This window comes from Sorex fumeus, unplaced genomic scaffold, assembly GCF_029834395.1.
Source record: "Sorex fumeus unplaced genomic scaffold, SorFum_2.1 ptg000034l, whole genome shotgun sequence".
Taxonomy (NCBI): Eukaryota; Metazoa; Chordata; class Mammalia; order Eulipotyphla; family Soricidae; genus Sorex; species Sorex fumeus.
In genome coordinates this window covers 47,507,076-47,521,771 of record NW_026606091.1, presented here as the reverse complement: position 1 = coordinate 47,521,771, position 14,696 = coordinate 47,507,076, and the positions used below count along the sequence as shown (strand labels likewise).

General features: G+C 50.6%; 1 protein-coding gene across 1 annotated transcript in view; it reads right to left on the bottom strand.

Moving 5' to 3' along the window:
- SNX30 (sorting nexin family member 30) overlaps positions 1–14,696 on the bottom strand; it is a 104,694-nt gene that overhangs the window by 5,920 nt on the left and 84,078 nt on the right. Inside the window, exons 4-7 of the mRNA XM_056117171.1 lie at positions 13,401–13,559; positions 7,099–7,294; positions 5,429–5,628; positions 2,459–2,545 (exon numbers count right to left, since the gene is read on the bottom strand). Of these exons, the coding sequence (XP_055973146.1) occupies positions 2,459–2,545; positions 5,429–5,628; positions 7,099–7,294; positions 13,401–13,559 (642 nt within the window). The remainder of the gene's footprint in view (positions 1–2,458; positions 2,546–5,428; positions 5,629–7,098; positions 7,295–13,400; positions 13,560–14,696) is intronic.

Genomic DNA, 14,696 nt, shown 5'->3' with positions numbered 1-14,696 from the left:
ACATGAACACATTCACACTGGCACTACCATTTGGGCTACTTCAGCCCCAGCCAGATGTGGGCCATCGGTGGTACATGCGGGCACCAGCATGTTACAGATGGGAAGGGGCACGTGGGACGGGGAGGGTGAGGACACATCAGAGGGACAGTCCAGGACCAGGGAGACAGCATGAAGGGTTGGTGTTGGTGTGTGTGCTGGGTCTGCAGGAGGACTGTGTTCGCTCCCTGACACTGCACGGTCCTCTGAGCCCCACTGGCCTGGCCCCAAGCAGAACAAAAACCAGAGAGACAGTCCCTGTGAGTGGCAGTGGGCAGTGGTAGGCATTCTCAGACAGGGTACAGTGCTGAGACAGAGACAGAGAGGGAGGGAGGGAGGGAAGAAGGGAGGGAAAAGGGGGGAGAGAGAAAGACAGACACAGACAGAAGACAGGAGAGAGAGAAAGAGAGACACAGAGAGAAGGAGGGGGAGAGAGGGAGAGGGAGGGAGAGAGAGAGGGAGACCAAGAGAGGGAGAGAGGGCGGGAGAGAGGGAGGGAGAGGGAAAGAGAGACAGAGAGACGGAGGGAGGGACAGGGAGGGAGAGAGAAAGAGCACAACTGGCAAGATGGGGGTAGGACAATGGTCACCAAGGGCCCAGACTCTTTCTGAAAGGTCAGAGGTCCGGAGATCCTCTAAGTGACGGCCCATCCTGGGAAACTCCTGCTCCTGGCCGGCGTGCGACCACAGGCCTCTCTGCTTCAGCTTCTTTTCCTGGTTCCAACTATCCACCTTACAAGCGTGTGTGGCCTTGGATGAGACACCCGCACTTGGCAAGTGTGACACTGATTAGTTCTGTCCCTCTCAATGCCGCAGACACACAGTTTTTGCCCAGGACCATTTCACGACAAGGCTATTTCACTGGGGGCCAGGAGGATGGCTCACCAGGACAATGCAGGGCCTGGTTCCCGTGATCCCCAGCACCACGTGTCCCCCAAGCACCAGAGGGAGTAGTGCCAGAGGTAGCCCCAGGTAACATCAGGTGTGGGCCCCCACACACACACACACAAAATAATATTTTACTGATCTTCATTCCGTGTCTTATAAAAGCATGTTTCTTTTCCCTCTCCCGGACAATTATCATATTAATAAATAGGTTCTTTCAAACCCTGTTCCACCCTTCCCCCATGTCACCCCACCCTGAGATTTCACCAGAGGTCAGAGATGAGTCAACACGGAACCCTACTGGCAGGAGAGCACTGTCGGCAGGCAGCTCCAAGCCCAGTGGGCAGCATCCACCCCAGAAGAGGGAGTGCAGGTGAGATTGGACCCTCGGATCTGGACGATAACTGGGAAGTTACGGGAAACTGTACATGGGAAGCAGAGCCCTGGGGTCAAGACACGGGAGGAAGAAGAGCTGGAAGCTAGAGGGTTAAGAAGTACCTAGGCAAGGCAGGGAAGTTTGAATGAAAAATAAATAAAATCCCAGAAGGAAGGTCGTGGTACACACACACACACACACACACACACACACACACACACACACACACCCCAGGGTACTGTGAAGCTAGAAGAAAAGATGAAATCAGGCAGGTCGGCTGCCATATGGATGGAACCAGAGGCATCATGTGAAGGGCAATGAGTCCGAGGGAGAAGACCAAAGCATCTCATCATCTGTGGTTTCCAGAGACAAAACAAAGGACCAGACAAGACTCAATGATGACTCCGGGTTACCAAATACTGCGGGGAGGGAGTGGGCGAGGGGGAGGAAGAGGAGGATTAGGATGGATGAGTGGGTGCTGGGGGTGGGGTGGGGTCCTTGGCAAGAGGCACAGTAATTATATATCAGAACCATGAGCATTGCAACCATGGCAACCTGAACTATAATCATAATTTTTCTTTAAAAAAATCCTAGGAGGGCCGGAGCGATAGCACAGCGGGTGGGGTGTTTGCCTTGCACGCGGCCGACCCAGGTCCGGTCCCCGGCATCCCATATGGTCCCCCAAGCACCGCCAGGAGTAATTCCTGAGTGCAAAGCCAGGAGTAACCCCTGAGCATTGCTGGGTGTGACCCAAAAAAGAAAAATAAATAAATAAAATAAATTGGCTTCTAAAAAAAAAAAATCCTAGGAAAGGGGCTGGAGTGATAGCACAGTGGGTAGGACATTTGCCTTGCATATGGCTGACCTGGGTTCGATTCCCAGCATCCCATATGGTCCCCCGAGCACCACCAGGAGTAATTCCTGAGTGCATGAGCCAGGAGTAACCCCTGTGCATCGCCGGGTGTGACCCAAAAGGAAAAAAAAATTCTAGGAAGGAGTCGGACCCTCATCCCCTCAGAGCACATGAGGGACTCTGGGTGCAGAGTGGCATCCACACTGGCAGGAACCCTCTGCTGGGGAGGAGCCTTTCCAGAGCAGCGGGGGGCTGGGGGGTCCCCCCTCCAGCCGAGCCATCCCTCCACCCCACCGCGCGCACCCTCACCTTGGGCCGATCCTCCTTCCTCAGGGCCACGGCTTCCAGTTTGGCTTCGTACTCGGCTTGCACTTGGTCCCTCTTCTTCAGTACGTTCTGTGAGAGGCAGAGAAGAGCGGCACGTCGTGGAGTGGAGCGTCCCCCTTTCTCCACACCCCCCTCCCCCCAAAACAGGTGGTGCCCAGGCCCACCTACGAGTTCCCCAGACACCTGGACTGTGGCGTGAGCCCGGGCCATGAACCGTGAAGACAGCGGGGATGGTGGGGGTTGCGGGGACTAGAAGTCTCCTGGGAGCCTGAGCTCTGACCACGGAGGGTCCCGGGCGTGTGGGGAAGGAGCTCAGCTGTGTCACCGTGCTTGGGGGCGTTTTCCTGGCTTCCCCCTTGCAGCAGACTCAGACTGTGCTGAAATGTGGAGGTGTCAAGACAGAACCTTCCAGAAGGCTTATAAAAAGAGTTCCTGGGGCTGGAGCGATAGCACAGTGGGTGGGGCATTTGCCTTGCACACGGCCGACCCAGGTTCGATTCCCAATATCCCCTATGGTCCCCCGAGCATTGCCAGGAGTAATTCCTGGGTGCAGAGCCAGGAATAACCCCTGAGCATTGTCAGGTATGACCCAAAAAGCACACACACACACACACACACACACACACACACACACACACACACACACAAGAGAGTTCCTGATTCTTTCACGCAGCCCTTCCACAAGTGCAGGCAAGCCATGAGCACTGGGGCCGGAGTGATCGTACAGCAGGTAGGGCGCTTGCCTGGCACACAGCCGACTTGCGTTCCGTCTCCAGCATCCCATGTGGTCCCCCAGGCACCCCCAGGAGTAATGCTGGCCATGTATGGTGCCAAGGATTGAACCAGGGCTGGCTGTGGGTAAGACTCCCTGCCCTATCTCTCCAGTCCCTGGAAAGGGCTCTTTTCACCCTTGCATGGGAGATACGAGCCTTAGAATTGCACACGGGAAGGTGACTAAGCACTTCGACATTCAGCGACTTTTTTTTTTTATTCAACATCCTGATTTTAGGATTTAGGTCCCTCTCTCAACCATCCCCAGTCCCTTGGTCCAGAGATCATCTCTTTAATTGCTCAAGAGAACAGACCTCTGTCTAGTTCTTCCCTCAGAGGAAAAGCGACAGTGGCCTCTGGGCAAGAAGAGGGCACAGAATCAGAAACAGTAGCTCCAACTTGTTTGTTTTTTTTTTTGGTGGGGGGGGGGCAGTGGGCACCCGGCAGTGCTCTTGGGTCATTCCTGGCTCTGCACTCAGGAATTATTCCTGGCAGTGCTCCGAGGACAATATGGGGTGCTGGGGATTGAGCCCAGGCTGGCCGCCGGCAAAGCAAGCATCCTACCTGCTGTGTTGTGACTCTGGCTCCTTTTGGGGTTGTGTGTGTGTGTGTGTGTGTGTGTGTGTGTGTGTGTGTGTGTGTGTTTGGGCCACACCTGGCAGGCAGTACTCAGGGCTCACTCCTGGTTCTGTGCTAGGGCTCACTCCTGGTGGGTTTATGGGATCGAACCAGGGTGTTAATCTCTGTGCAATCTTTCTGGTCCCTGCTTCTTGTGAGACACTGATGAATCTTACGACATGGTGATGAATCTTCTTCAGTTCCAACTCAACTTCTGTCTTCAAGGTACCTGGTGCTGCTGACCTCTGACCTCTCTGAAGGGTTTTATGGTCTAAATAGAGCGGACTTTGGCTTTTCCTATGGTCAGTTTCAAGGCACGTTTGCTTATTTTGAGTCAGCTAAGTCCCTTATCGTGTCTCAATTTGGTTTCCTTTCCCCAAATTATATTATGATTGTCTCCCCTCCTGCTGTGGTTTTTATATCCTTTTTTTTTATATCTTTAAAAAATTCTTTAATCCTGGTGTCATCTGAGGATGCTTTCATGAAGAAATTTAAATTGTATTCTGATTGCCGTCATCAGGAATCTGAGTTTAAAAAATTCAATCTTTTCTCATTTGTTTGAAATATTTGAGATTATCACGTAGACTTCTACACACTTCGTGTTTTCCAGAAACTGCACCCTTCATCTGTGATCATTTTGGTTTAGGGAGGTGGACTTTCTCCCTGACCAAGACAGTCTTTCAGAAAAAAAAAAAATTTTCCCTATTGGTTTTTGAAAGGCATCTTCAAAAGCAAATCCAAATCCCAAGCAAATCCGAAGCAGAGGCGTCCCCACTGTTTGACGCGTTAGCACCACCTTGTGGCGCTGAGGGGAAAGGCGGGAGCGGAAGCAGCAATTTGACAATCCAAGTCGAAAAAGTTGGCCAGGGCGAAGCGGGGAGGATGACTCAACAGGCTGGAGCACCCCGTATCCCATTCCATTTTCCAACCATTAAGTTCGTTTCTTTCCTTTTCCAAGATATCCCCCTCTCCATCCTCCATTTCAGTTTTCTTCTTCTCCTCTCTCCACCCCTCACCCTTCCCTCTCATTCTCTTTCTTGTCTCCCTTTCCTTCCCTTCCCTTCCCTTCCCTTCCCTTCCCTTCCCCCCCTCCCCTCCCCTCCCCTTCCCTTCCCTTTCCCCTTTTCCTCCTCCTTCTTCTTCACAGAATAGGTTTTCTTTTTAATTTCCAGAATAAGAGTTTTCTTTTATTTAAATTTATCTATTATTTGAACAAATATTTTTTATTTAAAAAATTTTTTTAAGACACCATGGTTTACAACTCATATTTTATCTTCCAAGAGGGCTGACAGGCCAATACGCCTTTTGCCATCATCTCTTTGTGCTTTGATGCTCTAGTTCCTAGACCTTTCAGAGAACAGTAAAAAAAATTCCAAACCACTTGGACTCATTTCTGACTCATGCTCGGTTCCCTGGGCTGTCCACTGCTATGTCCGTGGGGACAGACCCACATGTCTGATCCTGTGACCCAGGAGGTTGGAACCCTGCCCGCTCCCCAGGGTGGATGAGGGAGGATCCAGAGAGTCCTGATGGCCCCCTCCGCCAGAGGGGGCGCCTGCTCACCTTCATGGAGTCCGAGTAGAGGATGTACTCCCTGAGCACGGGCAGGAAGTCCTCCGTCATGTCGTCTGTCAGCTCTTCCAAGGCTGTCGAGCAGTTGCCGATGCATGCGGACACCCCCTCCAGGGGTCTGGCCAGTTCCCCCTCCAGGGCGCTCCATGTGGAGTACACGGGTCCATACTCTCTCAGCTCCACGAGGTACTCTGGAGAGGGGAGAAAGTCATGAGAACACGGCCGGGTAGCAGTGACCTGGGAGCGTCCGGGAGCAGCACCACGGGGAAAAGCAGTAATGTCGGGGAAAAATCCTAAGGATATCAAGGTCCTAAGCCTGGGATCATAGGAACAAGTAAATGGGGCTGGAGTGATAGTACAGCGAATAGGGTGTTTGCCTTTTACAAGGCCAACCTGGGTTCGATTCCCAGCATCCCATATGGTCTCCCAAGCATGGCCAGGAGTAATTCCTAAGTGCATGAGGCAGGAGTAAACCCTGTGCATCGCCAGGTGTGACCCATGAATCAAAACAAACAAACAAAAAGAAACCAAGTAAATAAAGTCAATGATGGTTGGAAGGCTTGTTCGGGATGGTAGATGCGTGCTGAAAGTAGACTATGGACCAAACATGATGGCCGCTTAGTACCTGTACTGCAAACCATAAAACCCAGAAGGAGAGAGAAAGAGGGAATGTGCCTGCCACAGAGGCAGGGGGGATGAGAGGTGGGGGTGACGGAGAGGGATACAGGAAACATTGGTGGTGGAGAACAGGCACAGGTGGAGGGATGGGTACTTGAACATTGTATGGCCAAAACGTAATCATGCAAGCTTGTAAGTCTGGAACTGTATCTCATGAAAAACAAATTAAAATGAAAAAAAAATTAACAACAACAACTACAAAAAGAGCAAGTAAATACAATGCACGGGGCTAGCAACACTAAAGTGTGTTTTCTTGGCTGTCCACTCCTCCCACACGCTTGCCTGTATTTTTTTTTTCCTTTTTGGGTCACACCCAGCGATGCACAGGGGTTACTCCTGGTTCATGCACTCAGGGATTACTCCTGGCCGTGCTCAGGGAACTATATGGGATGCTGGGAATCGAACCCGGGTTGGGCCGCATGCAAGGGAAACGCCCTACCCGTTGTGCTATCACTCCAGTTCCTTGCCTGTATTTTTTATGCCTGCAGGTGTTTTTTGTTTTGTTTACATGTTGTAAGCTTTGGGTTGATGGTTTTATTCTGTTTTATTTATTAATTTTTTTCCATTTTCATTTTTGGTTTGATTTGAGGAAATGGCTGTTTACAACACTGTGTATAGTGTCAGGATAGTTTCACACGTCTTCAAATGAACGTTGCCACGGCCACCCGAAGTTCCTTCCCATCACCTTCGCTCTCCACTGGTCCCCGCTGCCAGAACCCCAGAGTTTGTTCAGGTTTGGTTTTATCTGAGCATACTCTCTCCTTAAGCTTACCTGGCTAGTAACATGATTTCTTTTCCATCTCTAAAAGCTAGTGTTAATGAACACAGCCAACACAAGCTCAACTCCTTTTGGGTTGGTTTTGGGACACCACCGGGCCACACCCGGCTGTACTCAGGGCTGACTCCTGGTGAGGCTCAGGGGACCCTCTCTGGTGCCCAGGCTGATGAGGCTTTGCCCACTGACCTCTGTCTCCCGCCCTCACCTATTTCTTCCTTGATGATCCGCTGGGCAATGCGATCGATGGTTCCCAGCTTGAGAGCAAACGTGTCCAGGTACTCGCCGATGGCTGCGAACTCCAGGGGCCGACTCCTCAGCTTGTAGCTGCTGGTGACGTGCCGGACCGACTCGCCGACGCGCGTCAGCAGCGCCATCCCCTGCTTCTTGTGGGCATTCAGGTCCTAGGGAGGAGGACAGGAGGACAGACGGGCTCAGTGGGTTCTGGCACGGGGACAGAAGCAGGCCGGCCGTGTCTGGGGGGCTCCCGACAGAAACGGAGCAGGCACTGAGCTCTGGGCCACCGCCCTGGCCCACCTCCTTGGCACTGGCTCTCTTCCCAACACACACACACACACACACACACACACTAATTAACCAACAAATTAATTAATTTGGGGTCAGTGGGTCACACCTGGCGATCCTCAAGGGTGACCCCTGGTGGTGCTCTTGGGGACCATACTGCACTGAAGCACTGCACTGTCCTCCCATTCATTGATTTGCTCAAGCCGGCACCAGTAACGTCTCACAATTTGTTGTTACTGTTTTTGGCATATTGAATAAGACACAGGGAGCTTGCCAGGCTCTGCCGTGCGGGCGAGATACTCTCGGTAGCTTGTCGGGCTCTCCGAGAGGGGCGGAGGAATCAAACCTGGGTCGGCCATGTCGGCCGCGTGCAAGGCAAACACCTTACCCGCTGTGCTATTGCTATTAAGGTTTGTATTACTGGAAAATTGCTATGTTGATCAAAGGGATGGTTTTTCCTTTTCCCATTTTGTTTTATACAGAAGTTTGTTATTGATCAACTTACATCCTATAATTCGAGTAATTAAATATTTCTGAGTTGAAAGAAAGAGAAACTGAAAAATTAAAAGAGCAGGGGAAGGAGAAAGGCAGGGTGGGGGTGAAAGGAGGGAGCTAGAGAGAGAGAGAGAGAGAGAGAGATGCATTCCATGGGACATTTTTAGAAGTCAACCAATGGGATTTTGAAAAAGCTGTTTCTGTTAAAACCAAGTACAATTTTGTAATTTAGACAAATCAGTTTCCTAATAATTGCTCAGCCAATAAAATGTTTTAAAAACACAAGTAAAATAAAAGTTAACTCTGGTGTCAGTGAACTATTTGATTCTCATTAATTAGTTTTTGGTCACTCAACACTAACTTAAATCACAGCATTACATTTTTAGAATTAGTGAATTAGAATCTGAATTAAATTAGAATTAGAATTTAGAATTAGATTTAGAATTTGGAATTAGAATTCAGAAATTAGAATTCAGAATTAGAATTAATTTTAAATATACTAACTAGTTTCTATACTGACTAGTTTCCTTGCCATTTTTCTGTATCTGGGTCTCATTTGTCACATCATTTCTATCTGACTTCATCAGGGGGACCATTTACGTGCTGAGAATTGAACCAGGGTGGGTGGGAGGCCAGGCGAGCACTAAACCTGCTGTGCTCTCTCTCGGGTCCTTAATTAAATTTCTAAGCAAATGAAATAAAGAAAAAAAGAACATGTGTCCCTCTCTTTCATATCAAATGTCTTAAGTTGTTTTGAGGAAGAAAATGTGAGTGCCGAGATGCCGACATTCATTGACCAATCTTTCCCCCAAATTCCTTGCCGGAAAGCAGAGAACAGTGGGTGGGGAGCAGAAAACAAGAGACAGGATGGCAGGAAGAGGGGGTAGGAGGACCGACCAAAATCTCAAGGCCAAGGATGCTGCTGTAGGGGCTGGAGCAATAGTACAGGCGGGGAGCGTGTTTGCCTTGCACGCTGCCAACCCAGGTCCGATCCCAGGCATCATTCTGTATGATCCTCTGAGCACCGTCAGGAGTGAGCCCTGAGCACAGAGCCAGGAGGAAGCCCTGAGCACTGCCAAAAGCCAAAAAAGAAAAGAAAGTAAAGAAAAGGAAAAGAAAGGGGGAGAAAGAAAAGAAAGGAAAGAAAAGAAAAAGAAAAGACAAATTCTGTAACAAAAAAAAACCCTCTTTCACCCCAAACCCCTTGGTCAAGGCCTTGGTGGGGCTCCCATGGATCTAGACTTCAGGAGCAAAATCTGTGGGCCCAGGAGGTAGAACATCCATGGGGGTTCACGCCTGGCACGCGCCTAACCCGGGTTCAGTTCCTGGCAGCACAAGGTCCTCGAGCATGGCCAGGTACAGCCCTAGAGCGACTCGGGTAGGCCCTGCATTGTAGGATCCAACAGCATGACACCCTCGGGTCCTGGGGCTGAAGGGGCAGCCCTGAGAATCCTGCCGGGAACACTAAATGGGTCCGCAGTACTGCCAGGGGGTGCTGGGTCACTCGCTCCCACGATACCCTCAGACGTGGCTTCAGAGGGAGCCGAGGCAACGTTCAAGTGGCAGAGCACATGCCAGGAATATGCCGGGCCCCGGGTTCAATGCCCAGCACTCCAGACGGCCCCCCAGTTTTGAGAGATACTTTTCCAGAAGAGGCAGACGGCTGTGCCTGATATTCATATTCTCCACACAAGCAGAACGTGAAAACAATTTATTTATTTTGCCTGTGTTGCTTCCTTTGCTAGTACATATGTGTACATATACATACATGTAGGCCATCTCCTGCATATACATACACCATCATGTATGTACTAATATTCATAGTTTTAATGTAATATCATGATCAAATGCATTATTTGAGCTAATGCATGGGGTGTGAGCTGAAATACAATTGGGTGTGTAACATCTGTTAAGATATATTAAGGTTTTAGCAATTATAAATGTTAATAATCACACAGGTTAGCTGAGCTTCCTGTTCCATTGTACTATCTGCGTCCCGGCTGTTCACAGTCATCAAAACAACCTAGAGTGGGTTTAGTTATCCAGCATAATCTATGGAGTCATGTAGGCAATGTTTACGAAAAGTCTATTGCTCCCCCTTAGCGCCAAGGGCGGGCCTGCCAGGACAGCAGGGGACGGAGGACAGCAGACAATAGAAGGGGCAGGAGCCGGGGAGTCCCAGGGAGCAGCTGGCCCTGGCGCTGCCCGGCCAGACACAGTTCCCAGGCTCGGGGCCCCTCGCATGCCTTCCCGGTTTCACTTCCCCCCTCCGCAGCCAAGCTCTTCACTTCTGCTCAGGGTTCCCCCCTTCCTAGCCACCCCTCCCCCAGCAGGGCCCTCGCCTGGTCTCTGTCTACATGTTCCGGGCCAAACCCTTCTGCGCACGGGGGGATACAGCAAGGCAGGTACGTCCTGAGGAAAGGGTTCCCAGAAGCAGAGTGTGGGTGCCGCATGCTGGAGCCCCAGGTCCATGCCGGTACCACCTGGTTCTCCAGCACTGCCAGGGATAGCATCCTCCCTCGGCCGGAGCCACAAGCAGGCCAGGCACACTGCCGGGGGTGCACCCCCAGCCCCCAGAGAAAAGAACAAAACAGCAGCAACTTCGTCTTCTCCCTCCTTCCTTTCAAAGCAGGGCTGCCTGAGAGATTCCACCGCCTCGTAATAGCCTAATTCTCACCTAGATACTCAGTGATGCGTGGTCCCCCCACACACACACCAGACACCACGGGTTGGGGGGCGCGTGCAGCCCTGCAGGCCCCCAACTAACCCAGGGCTGAGTAGGAATCTGGACTCAGGCCCTTGTGCTGAACCAACAGCCCGGTTGGCTGAGTATTGCTGGTGGAATCCCCAGATTTCCTGAGCGGTGCTGAGGAGGCCCCCAATCTCCCCACCCCCCAAAAAAAACCCCAGAGGTACCGGGCTTTCACAAAACTATAAAAGGATGCCTTGGCAGTTTTGCATTGCTTTCGGAGACAGGATTTTTAGAGCAGGGCAGGATCTAAGAGGGGCGGTGGCCTGCACATGCTTTGGATTACACACGCTTCACTTCAAGCAGGACTTGCACAGAGAGAACCTCAGAGTTAAGGAACAAGGTGAATAAAGTTACTTAGTTACAAGGAGCCTGAGTTGTAGCTCAGCAAGGGAGGACGTGCGCTGCTGCGAGCTTGAAGCTGGATTCAACCCTGGCACCACAAGAATAAATCATCTTAAATGCTAAAAGACCGAAACAAATGCCAGGCTGAGGGGGCTTGAACAATAGCACAGCGGGTAGGGCAGGGCATTTGCCTAGTACTCGGCCAACCTGGGTTCGATTCCCAGCATCACATATGGTCGCCTGAGCACTGCCAGGGGTCATTCCTGAGTGCAGAGCCAGGAGTAACGCCTGTGCATCGCCGGGTATGATCCAAAAAGCAAAAAAAAAAAAAAAAAAAAAAAGCCAGGTTGAGGAGGGCAGCGGAGGGCTGGAGCATGGGCTCCAGTTTGATTCCTGCTACTTCCCGGTCTCTAAAGTGCCAAGAAATTTCCCCGAGCACTGAGCTATGCCAGAGGTGGCACCAAAATAAAACCTTTCATCGTGAGGAAGGAAAGTGCTTCTGCATCGGCTGGGGCAGAAAAGTATATGGGTCGGAATAAGGCCAAGATACTAAAGGGGCGTTAAAATATGGCGGGGCTGGGGCAGGGAGTGGATAGAGGCTCGGTGCTCAATGAGGACAGAGTTCCGGGTTCGCACCATGGCAAAACCTCTGGAGATCATTTGTACTACAGCGAGAGCATACTGCGTGGACTGGAGTTTATTTGGAGGGTGGCTGGGTGGTGAGCTTTGTTGTTGTTGCTCTTTCTTGGTGTAGGGTTTTGGGCTTGTGTGTCTTGTTTGTTTGTGGTTCCAGGGATCAATCAGGATGTGACACATGCCAAGTCCATGCTCTGCCACTGTGCACATATCCCTGGCCCCTGCAACGTCCCGCTTAAAATGGGTAAGACGACAAGCGGCGTGTTACATACATTTTGTAACTTCAAAGTAAAAAGGCGATTTCATTCATTTTGTTCAGCTGTACTGGGACTAGAATTCATTCTGCTTAAAAGCCCGATAATGCGGCAAGGTTGTGACTGGCACGTGGAAAGTCCTTTTCTCCCTCATCGTTTCGTACTGCCTGGCCCATAACAAATGCCACACAATCTTTCCCACTTTCTCTTCGCACGGATTCTGAGACCTCCCCGGGCCCAAGCCCCCCCCCCCTTTGTCTCTATGTTCAAGAAAGATGACAATGGAGCTGGAGGGCAGTACAACAGGTAGGGTGTTTGCCCTGCACGCGGTCGACCTGGGTTCGATTCCCAGCCTCCCATATGGTTCCCCGAGCACCACCAGGAGTGATTCCTGAGTGCAGAGCCAGGAGTAACCCCTGAGCATCGCCGGGTGTGACCCAAAAAGCCTAATAAATAAAATAAATTTTTAAAATTAAAAAAAAAGAAAGAACGATGACAAGGAGCTAGAGCAACAATACAGCAGGTAGGACGTTTGCCTTGCACACGGCCGATCCAGGTTCAATCCCCGGCATCCCATATGGTCCCCCAAGCCCACCAGAAGTGGTTCCTGAGTGTAGGGCCAGGAGCATGCCCTGAGCATCTCTGGGTGTGGCCTCCAAATCAAAACAGACAAATAAGCAAAAAAGGCTTGAGGGCCTGCCTGGATCAGAGGTATAACTGGGCTGACACCGGAATTACAAAGTACACTTTTAGAGAACAGGAGAGGTTTTACTTTGCCTAGACACTGAAAGAGACCCAGCCACCAAATTGCTTGGCTTTGAAAAAAGAGCACAAAGGTAACCTGCGGCAGAAAGGGCGGCAGGAGAAATGAAAGAAGATGAATGGGAATGTTACCCCAGAGGCTAAATGCCTGCTGCGGTTTTCTGAAAAGATACAAATCAAAAACCATCAAAGGACTTTGCCAAGTGGTTTCCACAGTCAGTCGGGAGAAAGGCGCCTCCCCCAGTATCCTCACCATCAACTAAGAATTTAGTTGACAGAGAATCTGGCCATGGGCTGGGCCCCACACCTCTCTGGCCAACACCTGCCAACACCCTCACTGTGGCGAGAAGATGCTGAACTCCTGGCATCGGGCTGAAGGATGTGGAGAGAAAACGGGCTCTGAAGAGCCGACAGCCCTTATGTGTGGCACCCCTTGGGTAAGAAGAAAATTCCTGCCAGTCAGGTTCCTCAGCTGTATCCGAGGTGAGCCCTGAATGCCCTCAGGCGGCTGTGAGGAGCCTTCTCACCACCTATCAGGGCTCCCTTCCTCCCTCCTGTGCCACTGCTGCTCGGACCCATTCACCCTACCTCAGTTCTGCTGCTCCCACTGGGAAGAGTCTCCAGCATCTCCCAGAGACATGCATGGAAGCCTCGACACCCCAAGCCCTACCTGTGACAGCTCAAGGGGGCTGGAGAGAGAGTCTGAAGGCCAGCGCAGGAGGAAAGAGGAGAGAGTCTTCTTACCTTGGCTGTCAGGAAGACATGCAAGTGTTCATTGAAGGAGAGCACGGGGTGGTCTGTGATCCTCTTCAGGAATTTATCCAAAGCTTTTCTTCTGGTCTCCACGAACTCTTCTGAGAAACGGTCCACCACACCCTTCACCACAAACTTCTCGGGAAGAGGCTATGGAGATGAGGAGAAGATGGTTCAGAGGAACTGATGAGGCTTAAGAACACCAGGATCCCCCCAAGCCCCCATATTCTGTCAGGGAAGAACCTTAGCTCTCTCATGGACGTTTCACTGCATTTTATTTGGGGGCCACACATGTTCAGGGATCCGTGATCTCAGAGATCACTCCTGATGATGCCCAGGGGACCCCCTAAAGTGTGTCAGGGCTTGAAGTGGGGTTGATCACATGCAAGGCTGGTGCCTTAGTCCTTGTACCTCTCTCTGACCTAAAGAACTGTACTGAACACAACCGTATTTAACTGCATTTTAATACAGCAGACTTTTACGCAGTCTGTAAAAATCATTCTGGAAAATACAGCCACAGTCAATGCCAACTGCTCTACTGACTTTAGGACACAAGAACTAGACGTACCCCCTCGCCCCTCAGCAAGGGTGGGTATGGCCCTGGTGGTACCCAGCACTGACGGGCCTGAGCAACACGGCATCACTTGGCCTGAGCAAACCACCTGGGCCAGTTGGCAGAACATCTCCAGCGTGGCCCCCAAGTCCCCTGAGAACTGTCTGGGAGCTCCCCACAAGCCTCCCCCTACACACACACACACACACACACACACACACACACACACACACAAAGGGGAAAGAACTAGAACACTGGACCATTGACCGTGGAATCCAGAAAACAATCGGTCTTTATCCAGTAAGCCCGATGGCACAGATCTCTTTACACAGCTAATACTGAGGCAATATAAGGAGAAAGTGAGAGTGAAAAAGCAAGCTAGTCAGGGAAAACAAACTGTATCAGCCCACAGAAATGTATTGAAGGGTGTGATGATTCCACCCCCAGTTTGCTGGTAAAAGAATCAAGGGTAAGAAAGCTTTTCTAATGAGAACTGTTTAAAAGTTTGATACTTTTAAATAGTTTGGTTTTTTTTTTTGCTTACTCTTGGAGTGGTGACTCTACAAATATGTAATAAATTGTTTTTTGATTCTATATTCTGTCTACAGTTGAGTATACCTTATTCTTTTGTGCTTTAATAGGATGGAATGTTTACAGGCCTTGATGATATTAGAGTATTTTTTAAGAACCTTCTGAAGATGTATACCAAAGTTTTCCAAGAGGATATTATAATC